General features: G+C 47.0%; 2 protein-coding genes across 2 annotated transcripts; one reads left to right on the top strand and one right to left on the bottom strand.

The window, feature by feature from the left end:
- Window positions 1-5389: 5389 nt before the first annotated feature.
- LOC100382330 (uncharacterized) lies at window positions 5390-14930 on the top strand. Its single transcript, NM_001175079.1, has 4 exons — window positions 5390-5785; window positions 13314-14186; window positions 14261-14416; window positions 14498-14930. Exons 2-4 carry the CDS (start codon window positions 13338-13340, stop codon window positions 14765-14767), a joined length of 1275 nt encoding a protein of 424 aa, NP_001168550.1. The 5' UTR covers window positions 5390-5785; window positions 13314-13337; the 3' UTR covers window positions 14768-14930.
- Window positions 14931-15610: 680 nt separating this feature from the next.
- LOC103630362 (isopentenyl-diphosphate Delta-isomerase I) lies at window positions 15611-21036 on the bottom strand. The gene is made up of 6 exons (XM_008651422.4): window positions 20656-21036; window positions 20241-20296; window positions 18401-18492; window positions 16406-16508; window positions 16160-16297; window positions 15611-16020 (listed from the first exon to the last, which is right to left on the bottom strand). Exons 1-6 carry the CDS (start codon window positions 20904-20906, stop codon window positions 15770-15772), a joined length of 891 nt encoding a protein of 296 aa, XP_008649644.1. The 5' UTR covers window positions 20907-21036; the 3' UTR covers window positions 15611-15769.
- Between the last annotated feature and the right edge of the window lie 2297 nt (window positions 21037-23333).

Genomic DNA, 23333 nt, shown 5'->3' with positions numbered 1-23333 from the left:
CTTGCCTTTGGTCAATATAGCTTATCCTAGGACTTTGAGGTTCAATTGAAAAAGGCTATGCTCTAGACAAAAAAATAACAAGAGTGGTGTAAATGGGCCACTTTGCACTATAACTCTTAATTAGGGGTGGGTTCTGTCCTAAAGGTTATTTTTGTTGGTATCTAATAGTAATAATAAGCTTCTGTGCCAAAGACCACAGAAAGCTAAGGGGTGATTATTTAGTTATGATTTTCTAAAGTTTAATGCCAAAAAGACACTTTCTACTACATTGTTATTTGAAAAATGTCAAACAACAGATTTCATATTTTTCCTAAGTTCTTAATAACAAAACATTAACTATCCCAAGGGTTGGGGTGTTTTCACCTTGGGGTTATTTTTGTAGGGTTTTTCTAAGTTTTCCTTGTTTTCTTAAAATAAAAGGTATCCTACTTTTTTTATACTAAACCAGGGTATAATAGATTTTTCTAGTGAACTCCATTGAATAAGTACTCTAACAAAAATAGGGGTGTCCCCTGGTTCCTTATTTAAATCACCTTTTCTATTTTTCTTAACCTTAAGCATATTGTGAAATAAATGGCAAAAACTAACTTAATGGGGTGGACAGAGAGGTTTAGCATTTTCAAACAGGTCAGCAGGTGGACACAAACTTCTCCAAATTTTCCTAACCTTAGTCAAATAGTGCAACTATTTTTATTCCTATTATTTAGCTTTTGGCCAAAACAATAATTAATTCAGAACCCTAAAGTTTTCTGTAGTACATAGGGGTTTTATATTTTTCCTAAGTAGTTTATATTATTTAAGATCTAACAAAATTGGTTTGACTAAATTTGGATGAATAAAACAGAAGTTATGAATTATTCAAGTTCTGTTCAAAATTTAAATCAGATTTAATAAAGGTTTCCCGGAAAACTACTTTGCACCGAGGACCCTGGGTTTAAACCAAATCAACCCACTCAAATCTACCCCAGCGTCACTATTCCCCTGAGTCACTAACAGTTCAAAAATCCCCCTGACCTTTCCTTCTTCTTCCCCGAGGTCCTTCCCCTAATGTAAACAGTACCCGCGGGAAAGAAAAGGGCGGCGCGGCTTACCGGCGGCGAGAGAGGTCCGGCGAGGGGCAGGGTTGGCTCGGGGAGGCTCTGGCGGTCACAACGATGTACGACTCGACGGCGGGGATGGCCGGAATCGCTCGGTCCACGTGCGCAGGCGGGTGTCCTCGTCGGCGGCGGGTGTGCCGGCCAAATCACGGTGATCTAGTTCAATCCAATGGCCCGGTCAGCTTCACGGGGTGATGTAGAGGCTATCTGTGCATTGAATCGAAAAATGGCGCAGTGGCTTACCCGGTCTACGCTCGCCGGCGGTCGGAGGGAGTCCGGCGACCGTGGACTGGCCTCTCCGGCGAAGCAGACTTCGATTCCTCGCTCGGGGAGCTTCACCGAGGTGTGCTCAGTCCTCTCCGAGGGTCGGACGGAGTTGGGAAGGGCTTGGTTGGCTAGTCTACAGTGGCAGGGGTTCGGGTGGCCGCGGACTCACCGTGCACGGGCAAATGCTGGTGAGTTTGAGCTCCGGTGAGGTTGAGCGTGCGTGGAAGGGTATGGTCGACGCCTGAGTGGGCTTTATAGGCGCGGGCGCACACGGGGAACACTGGCGCGGCTCGGCGTGGCGCGGGGTCGGGCGCCGGCGTGCTCTGGCGTGCGCAGGGCGCGTCGAACACGTGGAGGTTTTCTTCTGCCCGTGTTCCATAGCTCGCCCAAGTCGCAAGCGTGCGAATCTTGGCAAAAATCCGGCACGAGTCTTTTCCTGGCACCTAGGGCTGTCTCTCATCCGTGAGTCGCCATGGCAGATATGCCCTAGGTAGGGAGACCTTTAGACGCCAAATCAGGTATGTCTCCCTGCCCACCTCGCGACAAAAACGATGCCAAGGCATGTCAAACGTCAAGGGCTCGGTGTCAACTTTTTCCAGGGGGTGCCCTAGGTGGTATGCCACATTTTTGGTATAGAACTTAGGTGGTTTTGGTGCCATCTTCAAGGTGAACACGGTGGATCTTTAGTTTAGGTGTAGTTTTTGACTTAGAGAGAATTAGAGAGCTCTAGCTCTCTCTCTACTTAGGGATTGGATTTGGGGTTTCTTAAGGGGTCTTTTAGCAATGTTTCCTCTCTATAGTTGTAGGTTAATAAGTTACTTAACTTTGTGCCAAAGGTTTGGTCATGACTTGCACCTTTGCTTAAACTCTCCCCTTTAACCAAAGTGCTTAGAAGATAGGATTCAAGAGAGGTTTAGGGTTTACTCCCCCCTTGTCCAAAGTGATAAGTGCACACAACTTGGGTAATGCTTTTGGTCATCCACATCTCTTGGTTAAAACCTAGCTTCCAAGGCCCTTACACTTTTGCTCCTTAAGTTTCTTCCACATGTGATCATAGTCATTAGTGCATAGGTGTGCCCTAGCCATGGTAACACCTGAGGTGTTACAGGGAGAACCCTCTCCCACGGCGTGAAGACGGCGCGCCCGTGTTCTGTTCCTCGAACGGCCCGCGCACGCGCAACGGCTGCCCCGCGAATCACTCGTCCCATCGCATTAACTCTGCGGCAGGACAGGTGGCACCTTTGGCAAGCGAAGCAGGCGACGCTTTGCTTCCACCATAATGACCGCGTCAAAAAAGGTGCGCCACGTCATTCGATTTCGTATCCTTTTCCACTTCCTCTTTCTCTCTCTTGCCGCAGGGACCGGGAAAGGGGATACCCCAAAAGGGATCCTTCTCCACGAAGGAAGCGGGCCCCGAGCCCCCTTACTAATCAGAGGTTCAAAGGCTGGCCCCTCGGAAGGGTTCAACAGCCGCCTCAGAGCACTCGGGCTCCGCGCCACTACTGGTCAGAGGTTCGAAGGCCGGCCCCTCAAAAGGGTTCAACGGCCGCCTCAGGCCACTCGGGCTCCGCGCCCACTACTGATCAGGGGTTCGTAGGCTGGCCCTCGAAGGGTTCGACAGCCGCCTCAGACACAGAGCGAGGGATGACCCTGGGTACGTTCGATACATAACCAAGGCTCGGGCTACGCTCCCGAGGTACCCTAGGACATTTCCGAGACCAACAGGAACGATTTTGTAACGGAATCCCATCAGAGGGAGTCATCGAGCCCTTGGACCTCGTCAAAAGGGGACCGGGTCCGGCAAATCACCCGCAGGTACTTTTGGAGCGCGCCTCCGGGCCACTAGCCGACCCCTAACAAATGGGGCACGGGCGTCCACTCGGATTACCCGTTAGCAGCTCATTGGAGACACCATGTTCGGCGCCCTCCAAGGGCAACATGGCGCTTTTCCCCCCTCCTCCTTGCGGAAAGGCGACACAGGGGTGTATGTAAAAAAGTCGAGTCTGTCCTTGACCGTCCTCTCGCTCTGTGCGGAGGCTCGGGGGCTGCTCTCGCAAACCCGGCTCCGGCCAAACCGTTGACAGCGTCAACATACTAGCCCAAGAACTTGGAACTCGACTGAGCACCCGGGCTACGGCCAGCTCGCATGAGGGAACAACCAGACCGGCCGAAGCATCACGAAACGCATTAAGACCTCGAAGGAGTCAAACCACTCCTCCGAGGCCTCGGGGGCTACACCCGGCGGGTGCGCTCGCGCGCACCCACCGGAACAAAACGCAACCGAGAAAGGCCGGTCCCCTTGCAAAAAAGTGCGACAAAAGCCTCCAAGCGAGTATTAACACTCCCTTTGAGGCTCGGGGGCTACTGTCGGGGACCATAATTAGGGGTACCCCCAAGACTCCTAATCTCAGCTGGTAACCCCCATCAGCACAAAGCTGCAAAGGCCTGATGGGTGCGATTAAGTCAAGGCTCGGTCCACTCAAGGACATGATCTCGCCTCGCCCGAGCCTAGCCTCGGGCAAGGGCAGCCGACCCCGGAGGATTCACGTCTCGCCCGAGGGCCCCCTTAAGCAACGGACACACCTTTGGCTCGCCCGAGGCCCAGTCTTCGCCAAGAAGCAACCTTGGCCAGATCGCCACACCGACCGACCGCACCGCAGAAGCATTTAATGCGAGGATGGCCTGACACCTTATCCTGACGCGCGCCCTCCGATCGACAGAGTCGAAGTGACCGCAGTCACTTCGCCGCTCCACTGACCGGCCTGACGAGAAGACAACGCCGCCTGTGCCGCTCCGACTGCTGTGCCACTCGACAGAGTGAGGCTGACAGCAGCCAAGTCCGGCCTCGGGCGCCATAGGAAGCTCCGCCTCGCCCGACCCCAGGGCTCGGACTCGGCCTCGGCCCCGGAAGACGACGAACTCCGCCTCTCTCGACCCCAGGGCTCGGACTCGGCCTCGGCCCCGGAAGACGACGAACTCCGCCTCGCCCGACCCCAGGGCTCGGGCTCGACCTCGACCACGGAAGACAGACTCGACCTCGACCTCGGAGGAGCCTCCGCCTCGCCCGACCCAGTGCTCGGACCGACCACGTCACAGGGGGGCCATCATTACCCTACCCCTAGCTAGCTCAGGCTACGGGGAACAAGACCGGCGTCCCATCTGGCTCGCCCCGGTAAACAAATAATGATGGCGTCCCGCGTGCTCCATGACGACGGCGGCTCTCAGCCCCCTTACGGAAGCAAGGAGACGTCAGCAAGGACTCGACAGCCCCGACAGCTGTCCTTCCGCCAGGCTCCAGCGCTCCTCCGATGGCCACGACATCTCATGAACAGAGTGCCAAAATCTCTCCGGCTGCCACGACGGCATGTACTTAGGGCGCTAGCTGCTCTCTGCTAGACACGTTAGCACACTGCTACACCTCCCATTGTACACCTGGGCCCTCTCCTTACGCCTATAAAAGGAAGGGTCAGGGCACTCGTACGAGAGGGTTGGCCGCGCGGGGAGGACGGGACGGCGCGTGCAGGCCTCTCGCTCCCTCCCACGCGGACGCTTATAACCCCTACTGCAAGCGCACCCGACCCGGGCGCGGGACAAACACGAAGGTCGTGGGTTTCCCCTTTTACGCCTGTCTCCCTCTGGTTTTCCCCCCTTCGCGCTCTGTCTCGCGCCGACCTATCTGGGCTGGGACACGCGACGACAATTTACTCGTCGGTCCAGGGACCCCCGGGGTCGAAACGCCGACAGATCCCGAATACGTTTTAAATATATTAGGGTAAGATACAGGATGAGCTATTATCTGTCCGTATCTGTCCGTTTTCACCCTAATCCGAGCCGAGATGATTAATCGAGCGAACTAAATGAGCCACAATTATTTCGTGCAGCACTATCAGAGCGATGGAGACCCTGATTTTTTTAAAATAAAATATATATTTGAAATCTGGAATATTTTAAAATGTAAAATCAAAAAAATATGGTACCGGCATAGGGGCGGGCTCCTCGCTCTTGCGCCGCGCTTCGGCCCCTCCCACAACCCGAGAACATCCGCCGCCCGTTGCGCAATTCGACGAGAAAACCCCACAGCCTGCACCTCGGGGACGCCGGCGCGGAGGGATGGAGTGCCACGCCCTACAGTGATTTCTCCCCCGCTCCGATCCCCGGCGCATGACCGGGTCGGCTGGCCTATGCATCGCAGCAGGAGTTGTCGTCGATTGCCCCTGCCTGCCCCAGTTAATCCCGCCCGGTCGCAATCCAGCATTAGAGGCGCCGATCTCCTGCCCCGTCCTGCCCTGTGGATTATCGACAGCGGCGCCGGATACCACGGAAGAGAAGGAAGACAAGGAAGGGGCCGAAACTAACTTGCTTGTGCCGGGGCAAGGACGAGATCGAGGGCAGCCGAGCCGGTACCCGAAACTCTAGGCGAGGTAAGTCCCGACGTCTTCCGTCCTTATCTTACCAGTCGCTTGGGCCTTTCGTCGCGTCTCATTACGCTCTGCCCCGTCCTGCAATTCATAGGCCGCGCATCGCCTTATAGAGCATCTCTAGCACTGTCTCAGTACTCTATCGCCCAATATGCAGGCGAATCCGGAGGGGGGGGGGTGGAAAGATTGGGAAAAAATACATTTTCAACAACTAGTTTTTGGCGACATGGAAAACATAATGATTTTGGGAACTCATGGAGATGCTCTGATATATCTCCCCTGATACCCGTATTGCCGAATTAAAGATGGGGGCCAACAGTTGTGTGTGGTGCATGTGTGTGGGTTGGGAGCAGGGTGACCCCAATATGAGGAGAAGGTATTGAGGAAGTGTTGAATATGCTGTAGCTTTCCCTCGTTTTCGTGTCCATAAGTTTTGACTTTTGAGCCCAAGTACACTGTTCCATATCGTGTATAAATGTTTTCTTGGTGAATACCAGTAGTTAATGCATTTCCATGGCATCTCCAGTTCGCTCGTTCTTGGTGCAATAATAGTTAGCCGTTTGGTGATTTTTTTTATTTATTTAGAAGCATAAACTATTGAGATAATGTTGGTTTAAAATAGAGATATTTTTTATGGTTCTTATTTTTAGTAGATCAAAATATGCATATGATAGGCTAATTGAAAGAGCATAATGGCCGAAGTAGATGATCTTTGTTGCTGTTTTGCTGCATTTCAACTGAAAGTTCACCTTAATATCTTATTTTAACATGTCCATCAAATCTTCCATCTGATTGCATGTGGAATACTGCTTTTTTGTAGATTTGACATGTATAGAATAATACTGTTATAAAATGTACTGACAATATTTTGAAATAGATGGAGTATTAAAGCAACTCAGACTACGTATTTTTGTATGCTGAAAACATAAGCTGCAAAATTTTATGTATTGTAACAGTGCTGTTCAATGATGAATTGGCATGATTAGTGCTTAAATAGCAATAACTATGTTAAAACTTTGAAATCAATGATTTACCTAAAAGGATCATAGGTGTAGCTATGGCCATTGCTAGGAATGGATAACGAGCTAGCTCGGCTTTGCTTGGCCTGTTAAGCTTTTTTTTCCTCGAGACCAGGGGGAGAGACATCCCCCTGATTTTTTCTCTTAATAAGTTGGTGCCGCGACTCGAACCCATGCTGGCTCAGTAGACCACTTCTTGGCGTGTCCGGCTGACCAGTTGCACCGTGAGAGTGTTGGCTTGGCTCGTTAAGCTCACAAGCCAGGTATTAAAAAATACATAAAATTTGCATTTATCTAAAGCTTGAGAATATTAATAATACAAAAGTAACACACCCGATAGCCTTAAATCAAACAAAAAAAATTATGTGCTAACATATATACAAGTGTAACAATATACTATAGTATTAAACCATATATCCATGGTCCATATTCCATGCCATACATAATGCATCCATGAGTATCCATACATCCATTAAAACAAAGTGATAAAGTCATAATAATCCCTAGCTTACAGGGTCTAGACCGGTCATCAACTAATTGTAAAGTGCAAGATATGAAGTAATACAAAACTAATAAGGTCAAGACCAACAACTTTGGCTCGTTAGGCTCACGAGCTAGCTCGTTAACTACACAAAGTAAAATGTTGGCTCAATTCATTGAAAAATATAGACGAGCCGAACCACTAACGAGCCGAGTCGAGCAAGCTAGCTTGTAGCTATAGTACATTTCATGCCATGTACGAATTTTTTTACTTCTCTCTCACTTTCTAATATGTGTTCATATTCAGACATAATTCCAACTAAAATCTGCTAAGGATTTTTTTAAACTAGTTCTGCATTTTTTCTCTAATTAAATTAAGAAGTGTTGTCATAAGAGATACATGTTGAAGTGTATAATTGGATTGACTACCTTCTCCCATTAGCTTAAGCTATAGGTGTACATTCGGGTCGCCCGGCCCGGCCCAAGCCCGAAAAGGCCCGTATTGTTTGAATTTTGGGCCGGCCCGACCCGTTTAAATTTTGGGCTGTGCTGGGCCGACCCACGGCCCGGCACGTAATTGCTTAAATGTGTCGGGCTCATTTCGGACAGCCCGAAATTATAAAAGCCCGAAATTCATTTTTTGACCCGAAATTCACATCAGGGACCGAAATTCAATTCTTGGCCCAAAATTCACTTTTTGGCCCGAAATTCACATCAGGGCCCGAAATTCACATTGGAGCCCTAAATTCAAAACAAATAATATTAAAACAAATAAAAGATAAGACAAATAAATTTGACCAAAAGGAAACTTAATATTTGTATTAAGTTACCAATGACTACCTCGTTTACAAATCATTTTGTTAGAAGGAAAAAGAGTATAATCAACTCTATACAAAGTTCGTAAGTTTAGTTCATTATCTAATGTTCATAACAAAGGTAAAATTACATTACATACTCTAATTCAAAGCTACAAAAAACATCTAACTAGCATTATCTCTAGCTTTGTGTTCTTTATACATTACATGAAAGTGTGGAATGAAGTGTGGTTTTAATAAATATATGGGCCTTTTCGTGCCTCTATATGGGTCATTTCGTGCCAGCCTTAAACGGGCCGTGCTCATGCCCGCCCATGGGTCGCGACCTTGGCCCAAACCCGGCCCGTTATATCGGGTCGTGCCGGGACAGCACTAAAATATTTCGGGCCTTACCGTGCTTTTTTTCGTGCTTCGGACCGACCCATCAGGCCCGGCCCAAATGTACACTTATAGCTTAAGCTTTTGGGTTGAACTGGTTAGTGCGTCCACTCTAACATGGTATCAAAGCCAGAGGTCTCGAGTTCGAATCCTGGCAGAAGTTTTATTTGTGCCTCCATCCATTTTTTTCATGTTTGTGCCTTCTCTCTGGCTGCACGTGAGTGGTGGTGTTGAAGTGTATAATTGGATTGGCTACCTCCTCCCATCAGCTTAAGCTTTTGGGTTGAACTGGTTAGTACGTCCACTCTAACAATACAAACATATGTATCTTCATATATATCAATAGGTTCTATTTTTTATGATTCTTCCATTTATAGTTAATTCATCTTTGACTACATATATTTTGGATAGTAATTTTGTTGTATTCAATTGATAAGGTTTGACTAAGGTGCTGTTTGATTGGGCTATTTTGCACTGTAAACGGGTATCCGCTGCTGTTAATTTCCATTTGGTTTGGCTGTGCTGTATTCGGCTCACGGCATGAGCCGATCCTGCCCTATACAATGTCCTTATCACTCAAATATGATTCTTCCATTTATAGTTAATTCATCTTTGACTAAATATATTTTGTATAGTGTTTTTATTGTATTCAATTGATAAGGTTTGACTAAGGTGCTGTTTGATTGGACTATTTTGCATTGTATATGGTTCACAACGGTACCCATTTCCATTTGATTTGGCTGTGTTGTATTCGGCTCACAGCATGATCTGGTCCTGCCCTATACAGTGCCCTTACTGCTCACATTCTACGGAAACAGATCATGTTGCCGCCAACATTACCTCACGTACACCAAACAACCCATGTATTTGATTACTTTCTTCAGGTCGTAGCGTTATTATTCTCTTTAGGTTTGCATTTACAATGCAGTAATGCACTAACTAATATGTATCAACTTTTAAAAGGGATACACATCAGTTTAGTACCTAAAAGAACTTGCTGTGTCAGGAATCTTCCATGATATAGAAGCATTCAAGCCACAGGCAAGCCTAACCTTATAACTCTAAAAACGTAATGTTGAACTTGGCCCAGGTTTACAATGTTGGTGTCAAGGAGGCACTGCATGAACAATACCGATATTAGATCAAATCAGAATAGTTGGTTTGTTAGGCAAAAGATAAGGATTAGATTAGATTAGTTAGGGAAAAGAAAAGGATTAGATTAGATTTGGTTGAGTAGGGTGTTATGGTCACTAGATCAGTGAGGGATTGGAGAGGGGTATCGATGGGCAGGAACCTCGGACATGGGCCTCTGCCCACGGTCGAGCAAGAGGAGGGTTTCTCTCTTCTAATTCTTAACTGCTTTATTTATCATCCATTGATTACATAAATAGGCTGGCTGGCCACCCCTATCTAGCTAGAGATCCTTATCTCCTTAAAACTCTCCACAAACTACTAACTGATAACCTTCCTAGATAATCTCAAATAATCTCCTAAATAATCTCAACTAATCTTCTAATCTTATCTCTAACTATTCTTATCTAATCCCCCTTGGAGGGCCCATGGTTGCTGCTGACGCAGCCCCTCCGTGGGCCTCCTTAGGCCCTGACACTACACCCCTCCTGGACAAGCAGCTCGTCCTCGAGCTGCAGCATGACGGGTGCTCAAAGACCGAGAATACTTGATCCAAAACCAGACACCTAGAAGACAAGCCTTTTACATCTCGGCTTATCTTATTATCTTGAATCTGAATTGTTTTTTGACCCCATAAGATAAGGCAGACACCCTCCGCGCATTGGACTTGCACGTGTGCAGCCACCTGGATCCCACGGACGCCATCTAGATGAAAGGAGAGCACATGGACGAGCACCTGGAGTAGGTCGCAACAATAACCAGCGGAGGCGCCCTCGTGGCGGCCGGTAGCGGAATGGGGTGGCGCTAAATAGTGCGCCCTTGCCGATGACGAGGGGAGTGCCTTCCCTACCGCCGTTGTCGTAGAGCCCTCGTGGCGGCCGGTAGCGGAATGTGGTGGCGCTAAATAGTGCGCCCTTGCCGATGACGAGGGGAGTGCCTTCCCTACCGCCGTTGCCGTAGAGTTGAAGTTTGTCGCCCGCGGGACACGTACCATGCTCGCACTTGGAGATAGCGGCCCGGTGCCGCTGCTGATGGCCGTCCGACAGGGCGAGGTCGCGCCCCCGTGTGCCGAGGTCAACCGTCACCAAGGCTGACTCGAGCATCTGCTGGCGCATCTCCCGCACTCTCCGTCGTGCAGGGAAGCCACGAGCACCAGCTTGTATGCCCACAACCGCCGACGTCTAGAGCCGTGCGGACAATGCCAGCTGGTGCTGCTCATGTTGCACTGCCGCCTTGATTTGCAGCAGCCCTTGCTCAACCTTCTGTAGCGTGGCTTGCATCTTTGCGAGATCAGCTCTTATGTTGGTCCACAAGTCCCCCATCGATGGAGCTGGTGATTGCTGAGCCGTGGCTGCCCCTAGTGGCGTCGCCCATGGGGACGGAGACGCCGTCAACGAAGATGATGTGACGAATTTTGGTGTTGTCCCTGGGGATGGGCACGCCGGCGTCCATGATGTGGTGATAAAATTGGCAGGCGATGCTGCCCATGGAGATAGGGACGCCGGTTGCCAGGATGGCGTGACGAAGGTGGCATGTGGCGCAGCCCATGGAGATGGGGACGTCGGTTGCCAGGACGGCGTGACGAAGGTGACATGCGGCGCAGTCCATGAAGATGGGGACGCCGATTGCCAGGATGACGCCGCGAAATTGGCAGCAGAAGCCATGGGATCAGATCGAAACCCAAGCTATCCGATACCAGATGTTATGGTCGCTAGATCGGTGAGTGATTAGAGAGGGGTATGGATGGGCAGGAACGTCGGCCGGGGGCCTCTGCCCACGGCCGAGCAAGAGGAGGTTTCTCCCTTCTAACTGCTTTATTTCTCATCCATTGATTACATAAATAGGTTGGCTGGCCGCCCCTATCTAGCTAGAGATCCTTATCTCCTTAAAACTCTCGTAAAAACTCTCAACAAACTACTAACTGATAACCTTCCTAGATAATCTCAAATAATCTCCTAAATAATCTCAACTAATCTTGTAATCTTATCTCTAACTATTCTTATCTAGTCCCCCTTGGAGGGCCCATGGTTGCTGCTACCGCAGCCCCTCCGTGGGCCTCCTTAGGCCCTGACATAGGGGCTGCTTCAAAGATGCAAGCCTCACTCCTGGTGGTTGAGCAGGGGCTGCTGCAAATCAAGGCAGCGGTGCAACGTGAGCGGCAGCTGGCGTTGGCCGCACGACACCAGACGTTGGCAGCTGTGGGTCTGCAGGCTGCTGCTCGTGGCTTCCTTGCACGACTGAGAGTGTGGAAGATGCGCAAGTAGGAGCGGGAACACCTGGCGTGTGTTGGAACTCAGCCACTGCGAAGTCGCCTTCGCTGGCCATTGAGGCCTTCGTTGGATCGGGGCCATCGTGTATATTGGTGTCCTCATCTTCCTCCACAAATCCACAACAGCCACCACCATTTTCTTCGGATATCTAACGGCACAACCAGCAACAAGGGCGGCCACAACAGCTGGCTGCCTAGCTCCTCTACTGCAGGGTTGCCCATCGGTCATGGGCTTGTGACACGCCTTGTGGGCTATGGTGGCCAAGCCAGCCAATCATGCCTCTCTCTTGATGAGTCTGGATGGGGCCCACCTCAATGGTGGCCTAATAAAGAATTTGCAGTACTCTACCAATAGAGAATGAGCCGAGATGTAAAAGAGTTGTTCTAGGCGTAGGCTTAGGCCAAGTTGAGTCAGTCTATGGACACCCGTTATGCTGCAGCTCGAGGACGAGCTACTTGTCCATGAGGGGTGTAGTGTCAGGGAGGCACTATTCACGCGGTTAGTTGGTTTGTTAGGGAAGAGATAAGGATTGGTTTGTTAGGCAAAAGATAAAGATTGGATCAGATTAGTTAGGGAAAAGATAAGGATTAGATCAGATCAGTTAGGGAAGAGATAAGGATTAGATTAGATTTGGTTAGTTGAAAAGAGATAAGTCAGTCGTCTCTATAAAAGGGACACTATTGTATCAGTTAAGGTTAAACATGAATTAGAAGCAAGCCTTCTTCTTGCCCGGTTGTGGGCAGAGGCTCCCGGTCGGCATTCCTGCAACTACAACTCCCTCTCCAATTCCCTAATCCCATCACAATCCATAACAGTTGGTTTCTAAGCTTGAGATAGTTTTTTCTTCCCAAATAGAAAATATTTTTTTTTCTCATAATGGAGTGTACACAGATTCGTATTCATATATTTAAAGTTTGTGACCTCATGTTAGTTTGGGCTTAGACCAGATGTATTTGCATCAAACATCTTGCTCAAGCTGAGGCTTGAACTTCTGATATTGGGCTTGGCACAACCTTAGCCCATAGCGAAGATCTTGGATTGCCTGGGATGCCCATGGATTGCTGTAAACTCGACACCTCTCCGATAAGCTTTATTGGACCTTCCAAGTCATGGTTTTAAAGTCATCATCTTGGTGTCCAGGCATACCCTTGGTGCCACAGGATGCTACAAGGTTCTAGTATGCCATATCATCTAGGCGTTGCTTAAAAGTGGCACCTAGACGTCTAGGCATACCCCTAGCACCACAGGACACAGCAACACCTCAAAAACAATGCTCACAGTGATGACACAGACATTGCAATGTAAAACCTTGGGCTTAACTCAAACTGATTAAAGAATCCAGCATATGAGTCTTTTCTGTTTTTATTGGCGTGGATGATATGCTTCATGTGTTAGATTTTGATGTTTATTAGTTATTTTTATCAAATTGCAAGTGCAGGTTCCCACAATAGAAGTATACCCAATGGATCGTGGAGGTTCTCAAAAGAAAAGACATAAATCTGTTACAAATGTTGACATCATCAGTAATCTACCTGATGTTATTAAAGACAAAATTCTCTGCTGTTTGCCAATAAAAGAAGCTGTAAGAACATGTCTCTTGTCAAGGAAATGGAGGTACACATGGGCTTCAATGACTGAATTGATGTTCAGAGAAGATGATTTTGCTTTAGGCAATGGTAATGAAGACGGTGACAGCGACAGATTTGTTTACTTCGTCATAACGTTTCTCTCCCTCCATGATGGCCCTATTTTGAAGTTTGAAATGAATGCTCGACGGGTTCACATGTTTTCTCCTGGAGGACACATCCACAGGTGGATGCTTATGCTGTCAAGAAATGGAATAAAAGAAATTCAAATTAAGACAAGGATATGGAGGAATTACAAAATCCCTTCTTCTTTCTTCTCATGCGTGGAATTGGAATATGCTTGCCTGCAAGGATGTATATTCCAGTTGCCACCTCTGTTTGCAGGCTTTAAGCGGATGCGTACCCTTCATTTCGTTGAGTTCTGTGCAACGGAAAACAATATTGGGGAATTAGTAGCGAGCTGCCCGAACTTGGAGGAACTTATTCTCTCCAGGTTGCTCAGCTTTGCTGATATCACCATCCACTCAACAAAGCTCAAAGTCCTAAGAGTTGATGGCATGTTTAAACATCTCAATCTTGTGACGCCGCACGTCTCTTCAGCAGTGATTAACCTGCAAGTTAACACTGGTTATGTCAAAAGGGCTGGGTCCAACTTTAATCTTTCCCAATTCATTGGTTCTCTTTTGGATATTGAAAATATTTCATTGCTCGGGCACGCTTTTGAGGTACGGACAAAGAAGCGCATCCCCTGGTTTTTCTTGTCTCACAGTATGTTAGGTGACGCCTTGCTACTTTACAGTGTGCAGCACATGGAATCGTGCCTGGTAAACTACCGAGATCGTTAAATCGGCTGACCGAGATAACCCTGGAGCTTGACCTTGGTAACCTGAAGGAAGCAAACGCGGCTCACTGTTTGTTTCAAATTGCTCCCAACTTGCGACGCATGGAGCTACAGGTACGTACGACCGATGAAAATCCTCACCCTGCATCTCACGAATCTCCATAGCTTCTTTCTTGACATTTTTTCAATTTGCAGCTTATGCACAGGGGCTATTCTGCACCCACCTCGAGTTTCTGGGACTCGGTTGATCGTCAGGATTGTCTCTTCAAGAACCTTTACACAGTTGTCATGAACAACTTCACTGGTTCCTGTGCAGAGTCAGGCTTCTTGAAACTTCTGCTCGATGACGCGCCTGTACTTAGAAGTGCGCGGATAGAAGACAACAACAAACTGGACAAAGAATCCCTCAAACGCCTCCTGAAGATGAGAAGAGCATCCAAGGACGCAGAAATAATCCTCCTTTGAGGCGTGGTCCCCTGGCTCCAGTAGATGCCCACTGTTCTTTCCTGGTGAAGCGATTTGGTCTGCTGTGTTATAGGTTTTATTCAACTAGGCGTTTGGGCACAACTTCGTCTGAACAAAAGTTGTGTCTTCGCGTATACCTGTGTTTCAGTGTGTCACCTTCAGCAAAGCTAAATGTTGCACCCGAGTCAGAGTCGTGTTTCTTTTAGCATTTTGTGTTGGTACTTCGAAATTCTCTTGCTGCGCTGGCCAACATGGGTTTGCTTATATGGCTTTGGAATGATGGACAAAATAGTGCTTGTTAGTTGTGGAATTGTCCATTTAGGCAACAAAGTTTTTGAAAACCACAATATTTAAAATACTACATTATACTTTGGTCAATACAATACCACCATTTAAAATACTATAGTTTTGAAAACTAAGATCCAAACCTAAGTTTTACAATTTTTGCAATATTTAAGTTTTGAAATAGAGATTTTAACTAGCTTGTCAAACACCGTTCTGTATATAATATTATAATATTATATACAAAAATTGTGTTTGACAAGTTAGCTAAAATCTCTGTTTTTAAAACTGAAGTATTACAAATATTGTAGTTATTTTAAGATATTCTAAACTTATGTATAGAACCCAGTTTTCAAAAATGTACTATTTTAAACTACTGCAGTATTCTTTCAAGACAGTGAAACTTCACTTCCAAACATGCAGTATTCTTTCAAGACAGTGAAACTTCACTTCCAAACATCCTTTGGCCTTTGCCTTTGAATGTATAGTATGTATCAATTTGCCTAACCTAATTGACTTGGCGTGCCCCCTTTTTCTTTGTATGTCTCGATACTTAGGTAGAAATTTACACATCACAGATGGGGTTCAATGTTAATAGTTACGTTCCAGAATTAAGATCACTCTGTTATAATTTTATCGATTATTCCTCCAGCACCAAACAGCAGGACAAGCGCTTATTCCTCAACAGGGCAAGACTCGTGCTTAAGCGATCTAGAAGATTTACAATTTATGGATGGTTTTCATGTCTGCTGCCCCCTGCAGAGTCCCTTGCTCGACATGATCCCACCAGCCCATGAGAAAGTTGTCCACCACCAGCCTGAACCAAGGGGAGAGCTTAACGCCATCTTCCCCGGCATCGGCTTTCCTGAGCAGCTCCTTCAGCTGATGCCGGTTCATGTACTTGACATCGGCCACCTCTTCAGGATTCGGGTCGAGCTTCACGTCACGAACCATGAACAAGAGGTAATCCACTGAAATAACAAGGATAGGAAAGGTTTTAAAGCCCGCAACTGCAAAGCAGACCCTTGAAACATGCAGAGTACAGCAAACACAAATAGTATGGGAACTGGGAACCCATCATGTAATGGCAAGAGGCAATCAAGTATGTACACTCGTGTTCGCCCCATTTTCCATCTGAAGGAGCCTTGTAAAGCATCCTCCCAAGCGGAATGAACTGGTCGACAGGTAATTCGTCAGCCACTATTCCCAGCTCATCAAATAGTTTGCGCTGGGCTGCATTTCTCACCCCTGAACAGAATAAGAGATGGCGACTGGTCACGAGTAGAGTGCAAGGAACAATATGGATGGTGCATATAAAACTATATTCCTCACTCTTCAAGGAACATGTATACATACCTGCACAATTTTCCTCAATCAACTCTGACTCGCGGTAGAGAGGATGGCTACAGCAGGTGTTTGTCCAGACAAGTGGAAATGTCACTTTTGTTGCAGACCTTTGCTGTAAAGGATATGATTTTACAATATCTTCTGCGGTAAACAGACTTAGGAAATACCCTTTGATTTAGACAAGCTAGTTTAGAGAAATAGCAATGCAGTAACATAAAACAAAGGCAGAAGAACCAGCAACAAATGACTCATGTCCACTGTTCTGAGCTTCTGCTTTGGAGTGTGTGAAACTGTTTAGTGTTTACATATATGATGAGACATAACTGAACATAAAGTAAATTTCTCGTACAGAGCAGAAAGACATGTAAGATTCATGAACAAAATCCTAAAAGCCAGTGGTCTGGTATTGGACAGTAACTATTTCACCAGCAGAAACTCGCTAACAGCTCTTGAGCGAAAGCAAGATATGTTCTACTCAGCCAAATTTATGTGGTAAAATTGAAATTGCGCCCTCTTAATAAGGACCTTAATTCCAAAATGGCTAATCATTTTCCTTCCTAAAATGTTACAAATATTTTCTTTAGTACAAGTATAAACAATTTTCCAGAGAGATCCATGCTCTTCCATGTTAGGTGAGGCATTACATGAAAGTAAAAGTGATTTAGTAGTGTTATCACGAAAGGGCCTCTAGTTAAGTTGGTTAACTGGTCTCAGTAGCACTCCTCGGGTCCTGGGTTCAACTTCCCGTGGGAGCGAACTTTAGACTGTGGTTAAAAAAACCTCGCCTGTCCCACGCCAAAGCACAGGTCTAAGGCTCTGTCCCGGTCGCGGTCGTTTCTCACATGGGCTACGGTGCCTCTGTGTATGGGTGGAGCGGGGTTCAGGGGTTTTCTCGACCTGCGTGAGAAGGTCTTCTTAATAAAATGCCTAGGGGTTGTCTTACCCCCGTGGGTCGAGTTTTTTTATTCAGTAGTGTTATCGTTGTAAACTACACCCTGATATTAACCTACCTAATAACCATGTCCAAGAAAGGAAACATTTTTATGAAGATTGCTCCATAACGCACAATTCCTCAATATGGAAAGAAGCCAAGAAGCATTCAAGAAAAATAAAATGAGAATTTCGAGAGGATTGCTTCAATATGACCATTCTATGTCAGGAACGAGATCATCCATTTAGGGAACAGAAAATTGGCTCAGGCAAAGAAAAACCTGTCACCACCTAAAGCATGGAGCAACCAAATCCGGGGTTCAGTCAAAATAGAACTATCAGAACACAAACTAAAGTTATTTCTAATTTTCAGTCAAACCTAAAAAATTAACCTGTGGGAGGAGAGGTGGGGGCAAGACAGCTTCCAGCCATTGCGTTAAGAAGGCCTTCTCAAACAGATTGAGATAACCCCTGTACTACCCATACACAGTGGCACCGTAGCCCATGTGAGAACAACCCGATCGAACCTTAAACATGAGCTTTGCCATGGAACAGGGTATGGGATTTTTCTAAACCCAACCTGAAATTCGCTCCCGTGAGAGGTCAAACAAAGAACGTGAGGAGTGCTACTCAAGCCACCTAACCAACTCAACTAGAGACCCTTTCGCAATTTTCAATTGAACCTATCCATAATATCATGCTTGAATAAATGCACATGCCAAACATCACGCTCATATGTGCCAAGACACCCAAACTCTAGTTTGATCATGACCCATCTAAGACAAGCACCTCTGCCACCACCATTGAGATGGATTGATTTATGAGGCATCCCAACCCGAAATCATGAACTACGTTAAGTAGCTAACCCATTTTGAATACACAGCGAATCTTTTTTTTTTTGTAAATCACACACAGAGCCTACTCCAAGCAAAATAGCAAAAAGGTTGTATATCCTACTTAATTGGAAAACGAACAAAGTGAACTCAGAACTGCAGCCAATGATTCAAGGAACATGAAGTGGAACTTACATTACATCTCAAAGCAAGACAACCATAGTTAGTATTGTGTGAATACCTGCAGTAGCAACTCATATTTGGAGTTGAAAAGGAAAACACTGAAAGCTCTGTGCAGGGCATTTCCAGCTTCTATCTTCTCCATGAGATGGCCTATAATTATTGATCAAGTATGATGAATAAAAAAGTGTAATAGTAGCTAAAATCTGACACTTCAATGTTAGAACTCTGGGTTAAGGTCACAAGTCATTAATAAGTGTGCAATACTCACATATTAACAACTAAATTTGTACTATGTAATGCTTTGAAATATCTCTAGACCATGAGGTCAAGAGCTTTACAGTATTTAATTATGGTTTGGCCATTGAATTTAACAATTCATCATAGACTTACAGAATAGTATGAGCATGTGAACATTGACCAAACATACGCCCACAGTACTTTCTATTATCTTGATGGGACTACAATCAAATATTAATGTAACTTGAGGTTCCACCAAACATTAAATGTAAGAGGGCAATTGCAAGCATTTTCTTCCTGCTGAACCAATGTTGTACTTGTCAAAGTCAAACATGGAAATTGGGATACTTTTTTTCGAAAGCGCAGGAGAGCTGCGCATCATTTAATTAAAGAAATGGTCCAAAATGGACCAAGGTACATAGCCCAGAACAGGCCCAACAAAACACCCACTCACACACTACATCCTCCCCCACAAATTAGGCTCTATGTATATTAAGCGTGATCTCTATGCCTAAGCTCTGAAGATGTTTAGCTCCAGCCTTAATCCAACACCCCATCTCATAAAGAAAGACGCATCTGATAGTGCTCAGCGAAGGGTTATCCCCATTGAAGACTGACTTGTTGCGGTGAATCCATAAACACCAGGCCTCCAGAATGATGACGCTGTTCATACCCTTTCTCTTGCTTTAATGAATCTTCTTACTTACTTTCCGCCACCAATCGGCAAAGGAGATCTCATCTCCCGACGGAGAGAGATTACCAAAACCCAAGGGCAAAAGAATGGTATGCCAAAACTGTCTTGCAAAGACGCAGGTACATAAAAGATGCTGGATGGTTTCTTGCGATTGATCACATAAAAGACAAGACTTTGGGTGGTCCAGACTTCTCCTTTCCAGTCTATCAGATGTCCAACATTTATTCCGAATAGCCAGCCACAAGAAAAATTTACACTTTGGAGGAGCCCAAGATTTCCACAGCCTCTTCCAAGGTTCAAAAATAATGGATCCCATAAAGAAGGCCTTGTAACAAGACTTAGAGGAGAATGGGCCAAAAGAAGTATGCAGTCAGATATGTTTATCAGCCTCCTGTGTTAAAACTACTCTTCTTACAGCATCCCATAAAAGCAAAAATTGTTGGATCCCAACCCAGGAAAGGGGCGTCAAGATCTCGTAGAGGTTTCTTATGGAGAGGCATAAAGAACGTAAATGGAGGTAACTGTTTAGTCTCTTGGGATATCGTTACAAGGCCGCTCGTCTTTGGTGGGCTTGGGGTCCCTAATCTGTATTACAAAGCTGGGCACTGCAAGCTAAATGGTTGTGGCTGGAGAAAACAGATACTAACAAACCTTGGCATGGTTTAAAGCTGCCTGTGCCAGTGCAAGTAAGGAAGTTCTTTCAATCTTCGGTTGGTTGGAAATGGAAACAGGATTTTATTCTGGTCAGACAGATGGTTAGATGGCGGCTGCATCAAAGACTTTGCTCATGATGTTTCTAGAGTTGGTAAGCATACTGTCTCCACTAGAACTGTGGCCCAAGCTATTGGGATACTTATCATACTGAGCACGGCTAGAAAGAACAGTCAGCATCAATAACGGTCTTGTTTTGAATATCAAAACCGTGCATAACTGAATGGAATGGACAAATTCACACGGAATCACGTACAGTTATACTTGGACTCGTGGCCGATGACATTGTCTTGTTCATCCACTAAAATGCACCTGCATAGAAAAAAAACCTGTTTTATTGACAGCAGTCACAAGATTTAAAATGGAAGCGAACAAACTGGGATCATGTCTTGCAGTTCACCTATATGGTCATCCAAAACAGATCATCCAAAACATTGTTTTGCAACGTAGTCTACGCTCTTTTGCAACGTGTTTGAATATGAGGAGATAGCCTAAGTTGTAGTTGTAGCAATAGCAATCTAGATTCCAAAAGGAGAAAGAATCACAGCTCATGTAATTAGATAATACTCGAGAGAGAATAGTTTCAATAGCCACCATCCGATACTATAAGACACAGAGCACTGCTAGCAAGTAGCAAATTTGACGAGACGGAGGGACCGGAGGCAACTCACTCGTCCTCAAACATGAGCCGCCGCTGGACGGCGTCCATCCCGGCGTCGGCGTCAACGACCCCGGGGCCTGGCTTCCCCATCACGGCGCCCCCTGCGGAGGCGGCGAACGAGCGGAGCCCGCGGAGCTTGGGGAGGGCCGACCCAGCCGAAGAGGAAGAGACAGCCAAGCGAGCCCACGACCGCTGCCCGACGCCGAGCGATGCCGAGGCAGACGCGACGAGCGCGAGGGATCGCGCCGCCGATGACGCCATGAGGGGAGGGATGGTCGCACGGCCACGCCTGGATTTGGTGAGCCGGGCAACTGGTCTGGTCGTGCTGTTCGGTGCGACCGACCATGCGAGGCGTAGGTAGGGTTTTACCGTTTTTTATATAAAAGTGTCTAACGTGCGCTCCGCGCGTGATGTTTTTTATGTCTATATAAAATTCGTGTATATAAAAAGGAAAAGTGTTGTATATGAAGTTAGGAAAATGGATGTAATTTTTAAAAAAGAAATCACTACGTAAATAAAGAAACATAATTCTAGACGTAAGTGAGGTCTTTTTTTTGTGTTAACACTTTCAGCTTATCCTAAGAGCATATACATTTGACAATTATGGTAAGGTTGATGATGGAAGCATAGAGACTCCGGATCTCTTGATTTGTAGTAGCATTGTCGTTTATTTAAATCATTAGTGACCCCTCCTTCAACATTAGCATTAGGAACCTCACCGAGTAGAGAGGAGATCGGCAGATCTCTCTCTCCCCCCTCAGCATTAGCGATCCTACAATGATTCAGCCTGTAGACTCCATATTTTTGTTCATGTTCAGCATTAGCAATGTGAGCTAACCATGGAAGGATAAGGACTTAGTTGTGTTGTGGGAACCCTATTCTTGAAAATCTTGACTTCTAATCTCTGTCTTCCGCGTCTATAAGATCTACCAGTGTTGCCCCGTCTCCAAGTGGTGGGTCTTCTCTCTACCGCAGTTTGTTGCTCTTGTTCATGTAGAACTCAAATGGAGGTGGACGCTAATGTTGGTCGATTTCTTAGGAGATCAAAACAGGGCAACACAATTAGAAATAACAGATCTTCATCCCTATAATTTATTTCTTAATAAATTACAGAGAGAAGATCATTAAAATCATTATTTCAAAGGGAAGAAAATGAGTAAACACAATTATAGGAAATCACAACATAATAACTCTGTTTTTAAATTCTCATCTTCGTTATAAATAATTACATTTATATCTTCGGGCATCGAGGCAAAAGTTCAAAGGTGAAAAGTGATGAACAATAGCTTCGGACGCTAGACGATTCTGCGAATGATTTGAGGACTCCACAACGTGTCCTAATATATGGCACTGTGCCTCTATTTATAGTAATGGGCTAGAGTACAACTTCATATAAAATTACAAGTATGTCCTTAGTTCCTATAAATGGAGATTACATGATCCGACAGGGTCATCATCGTATTTTCCTTTTCAGACATGTTACCTAGGGATGGCAATCGGGTGGGTAGTACATGTCGGCGTTTCGACCCCGGGGGTCCCTGGACCGACGAGTAAATTGTCGCTGCGTGTCCCAGCCTAGATGGGTCGGCGCGAGACGGAACACAAGGGGAACAAAATAGGGAACCGCGGCTCGTGTTTATCCTGCGCCCAGGGCGGATGCGCTTGCAGTAGGGGGTTACAAGCGTCCGCGAGGGAGAGAGCGAGAGAGCCTCGTTCGTCGACCCGTCCTCCCGCGCGGCCACCTTTTTCGTACGAGGGCCCTGGACCTTCCTTTTATAGACGTAAGGAGAGGGCCCAGGTGTACAATGGGGGTGTACAATGTGCTAACGTGTCTAGTAGAGAGGAGCCAGAGCCCTATGTACATGCCGATGAGGCTGTCGGAGAGGTGTTGCTGCCCTGTTCATGTGATGTCGTGGCCGTCGGAGGAGCGCTTAAACCCTGTAGAAGTACAACTGTCGGGGCTGTTGGGTCCTTGCTGACGTCTCCTTGCTTCCGTAAGGGGCTGAGAACCGCCGTCGTCACGGAGCACGCGGGGTGCCATCATTACCTGTTTACTGGGGCGAGCCAGATGGGACGCCGGTCTTGTTCCCCGTAGCCTGAGCTAGCTAGGGGTAGGGTAATGATGGTCCCCTCTGTAACGTGGTCGGTCCGAGCCCAAGGTCGGGCGAGGCGGTGACTCCTCCGAGGTCGAGGCTGAGTCCGAGCCCTGGGGTCGGGCGAGGCGGAGACCGTCTTCCGAGGTCGAGGTTGAGTCCGAGCCCTAGGGTCGGGCGAGGCGGAGACCGTCGTCCGAGGTCGAGGCGGGGGGCCGAGCCCTGGGATCGGGCGAGGCGGAGCTTCCTATGGCGCCCGAGACTGGACTTGGCTGCTGTCAGCCTCACCCTGGCGGGTGGCACAGCAGTCGGAGCAGGGCAGGCGGCGCTGTTTTCCTGTCAGGTCAGTCAGTGGAGGGGCGAAATGACTGCGGTCACTTCGGCCCTGTCGACTGAGGAACGCGCGTCAGGATAAGGTGTCAGACGATCCTTGCATTGAATGTTCCTGCGATACGGTCGGTTGGCGAGGTGATATGGCCAAGGTTGCTTCTCCGCGAAGCCTGCCCGAGCTGGGCCTCAGGCGAGTCGAAGGTGCGCCCGTTGCTTGAGGAGACCCTCGGGCAAGACGTGAATCCACCTGGGTCTGGTGTTCTTG

Source organism: Zea mays, chromosome 6 (assembly GCF_902167145.1).
Source record: "Zea mays cultivar B73 chromosome 6, Zm-B73-REFERENCE-NAM-5.0, whole genome shotgun sequence".
NCBI lineage: Eukaryota > Viridiplantae > Streptophyta > Magnoliopsida > Poales > Poaceae > Zea > Zea mays.
The sequence above is the reverse complement of the archived record's forward strand: the minus strand, read 5'-3'. Positions and strand labels throughout refer to the sequence as shown.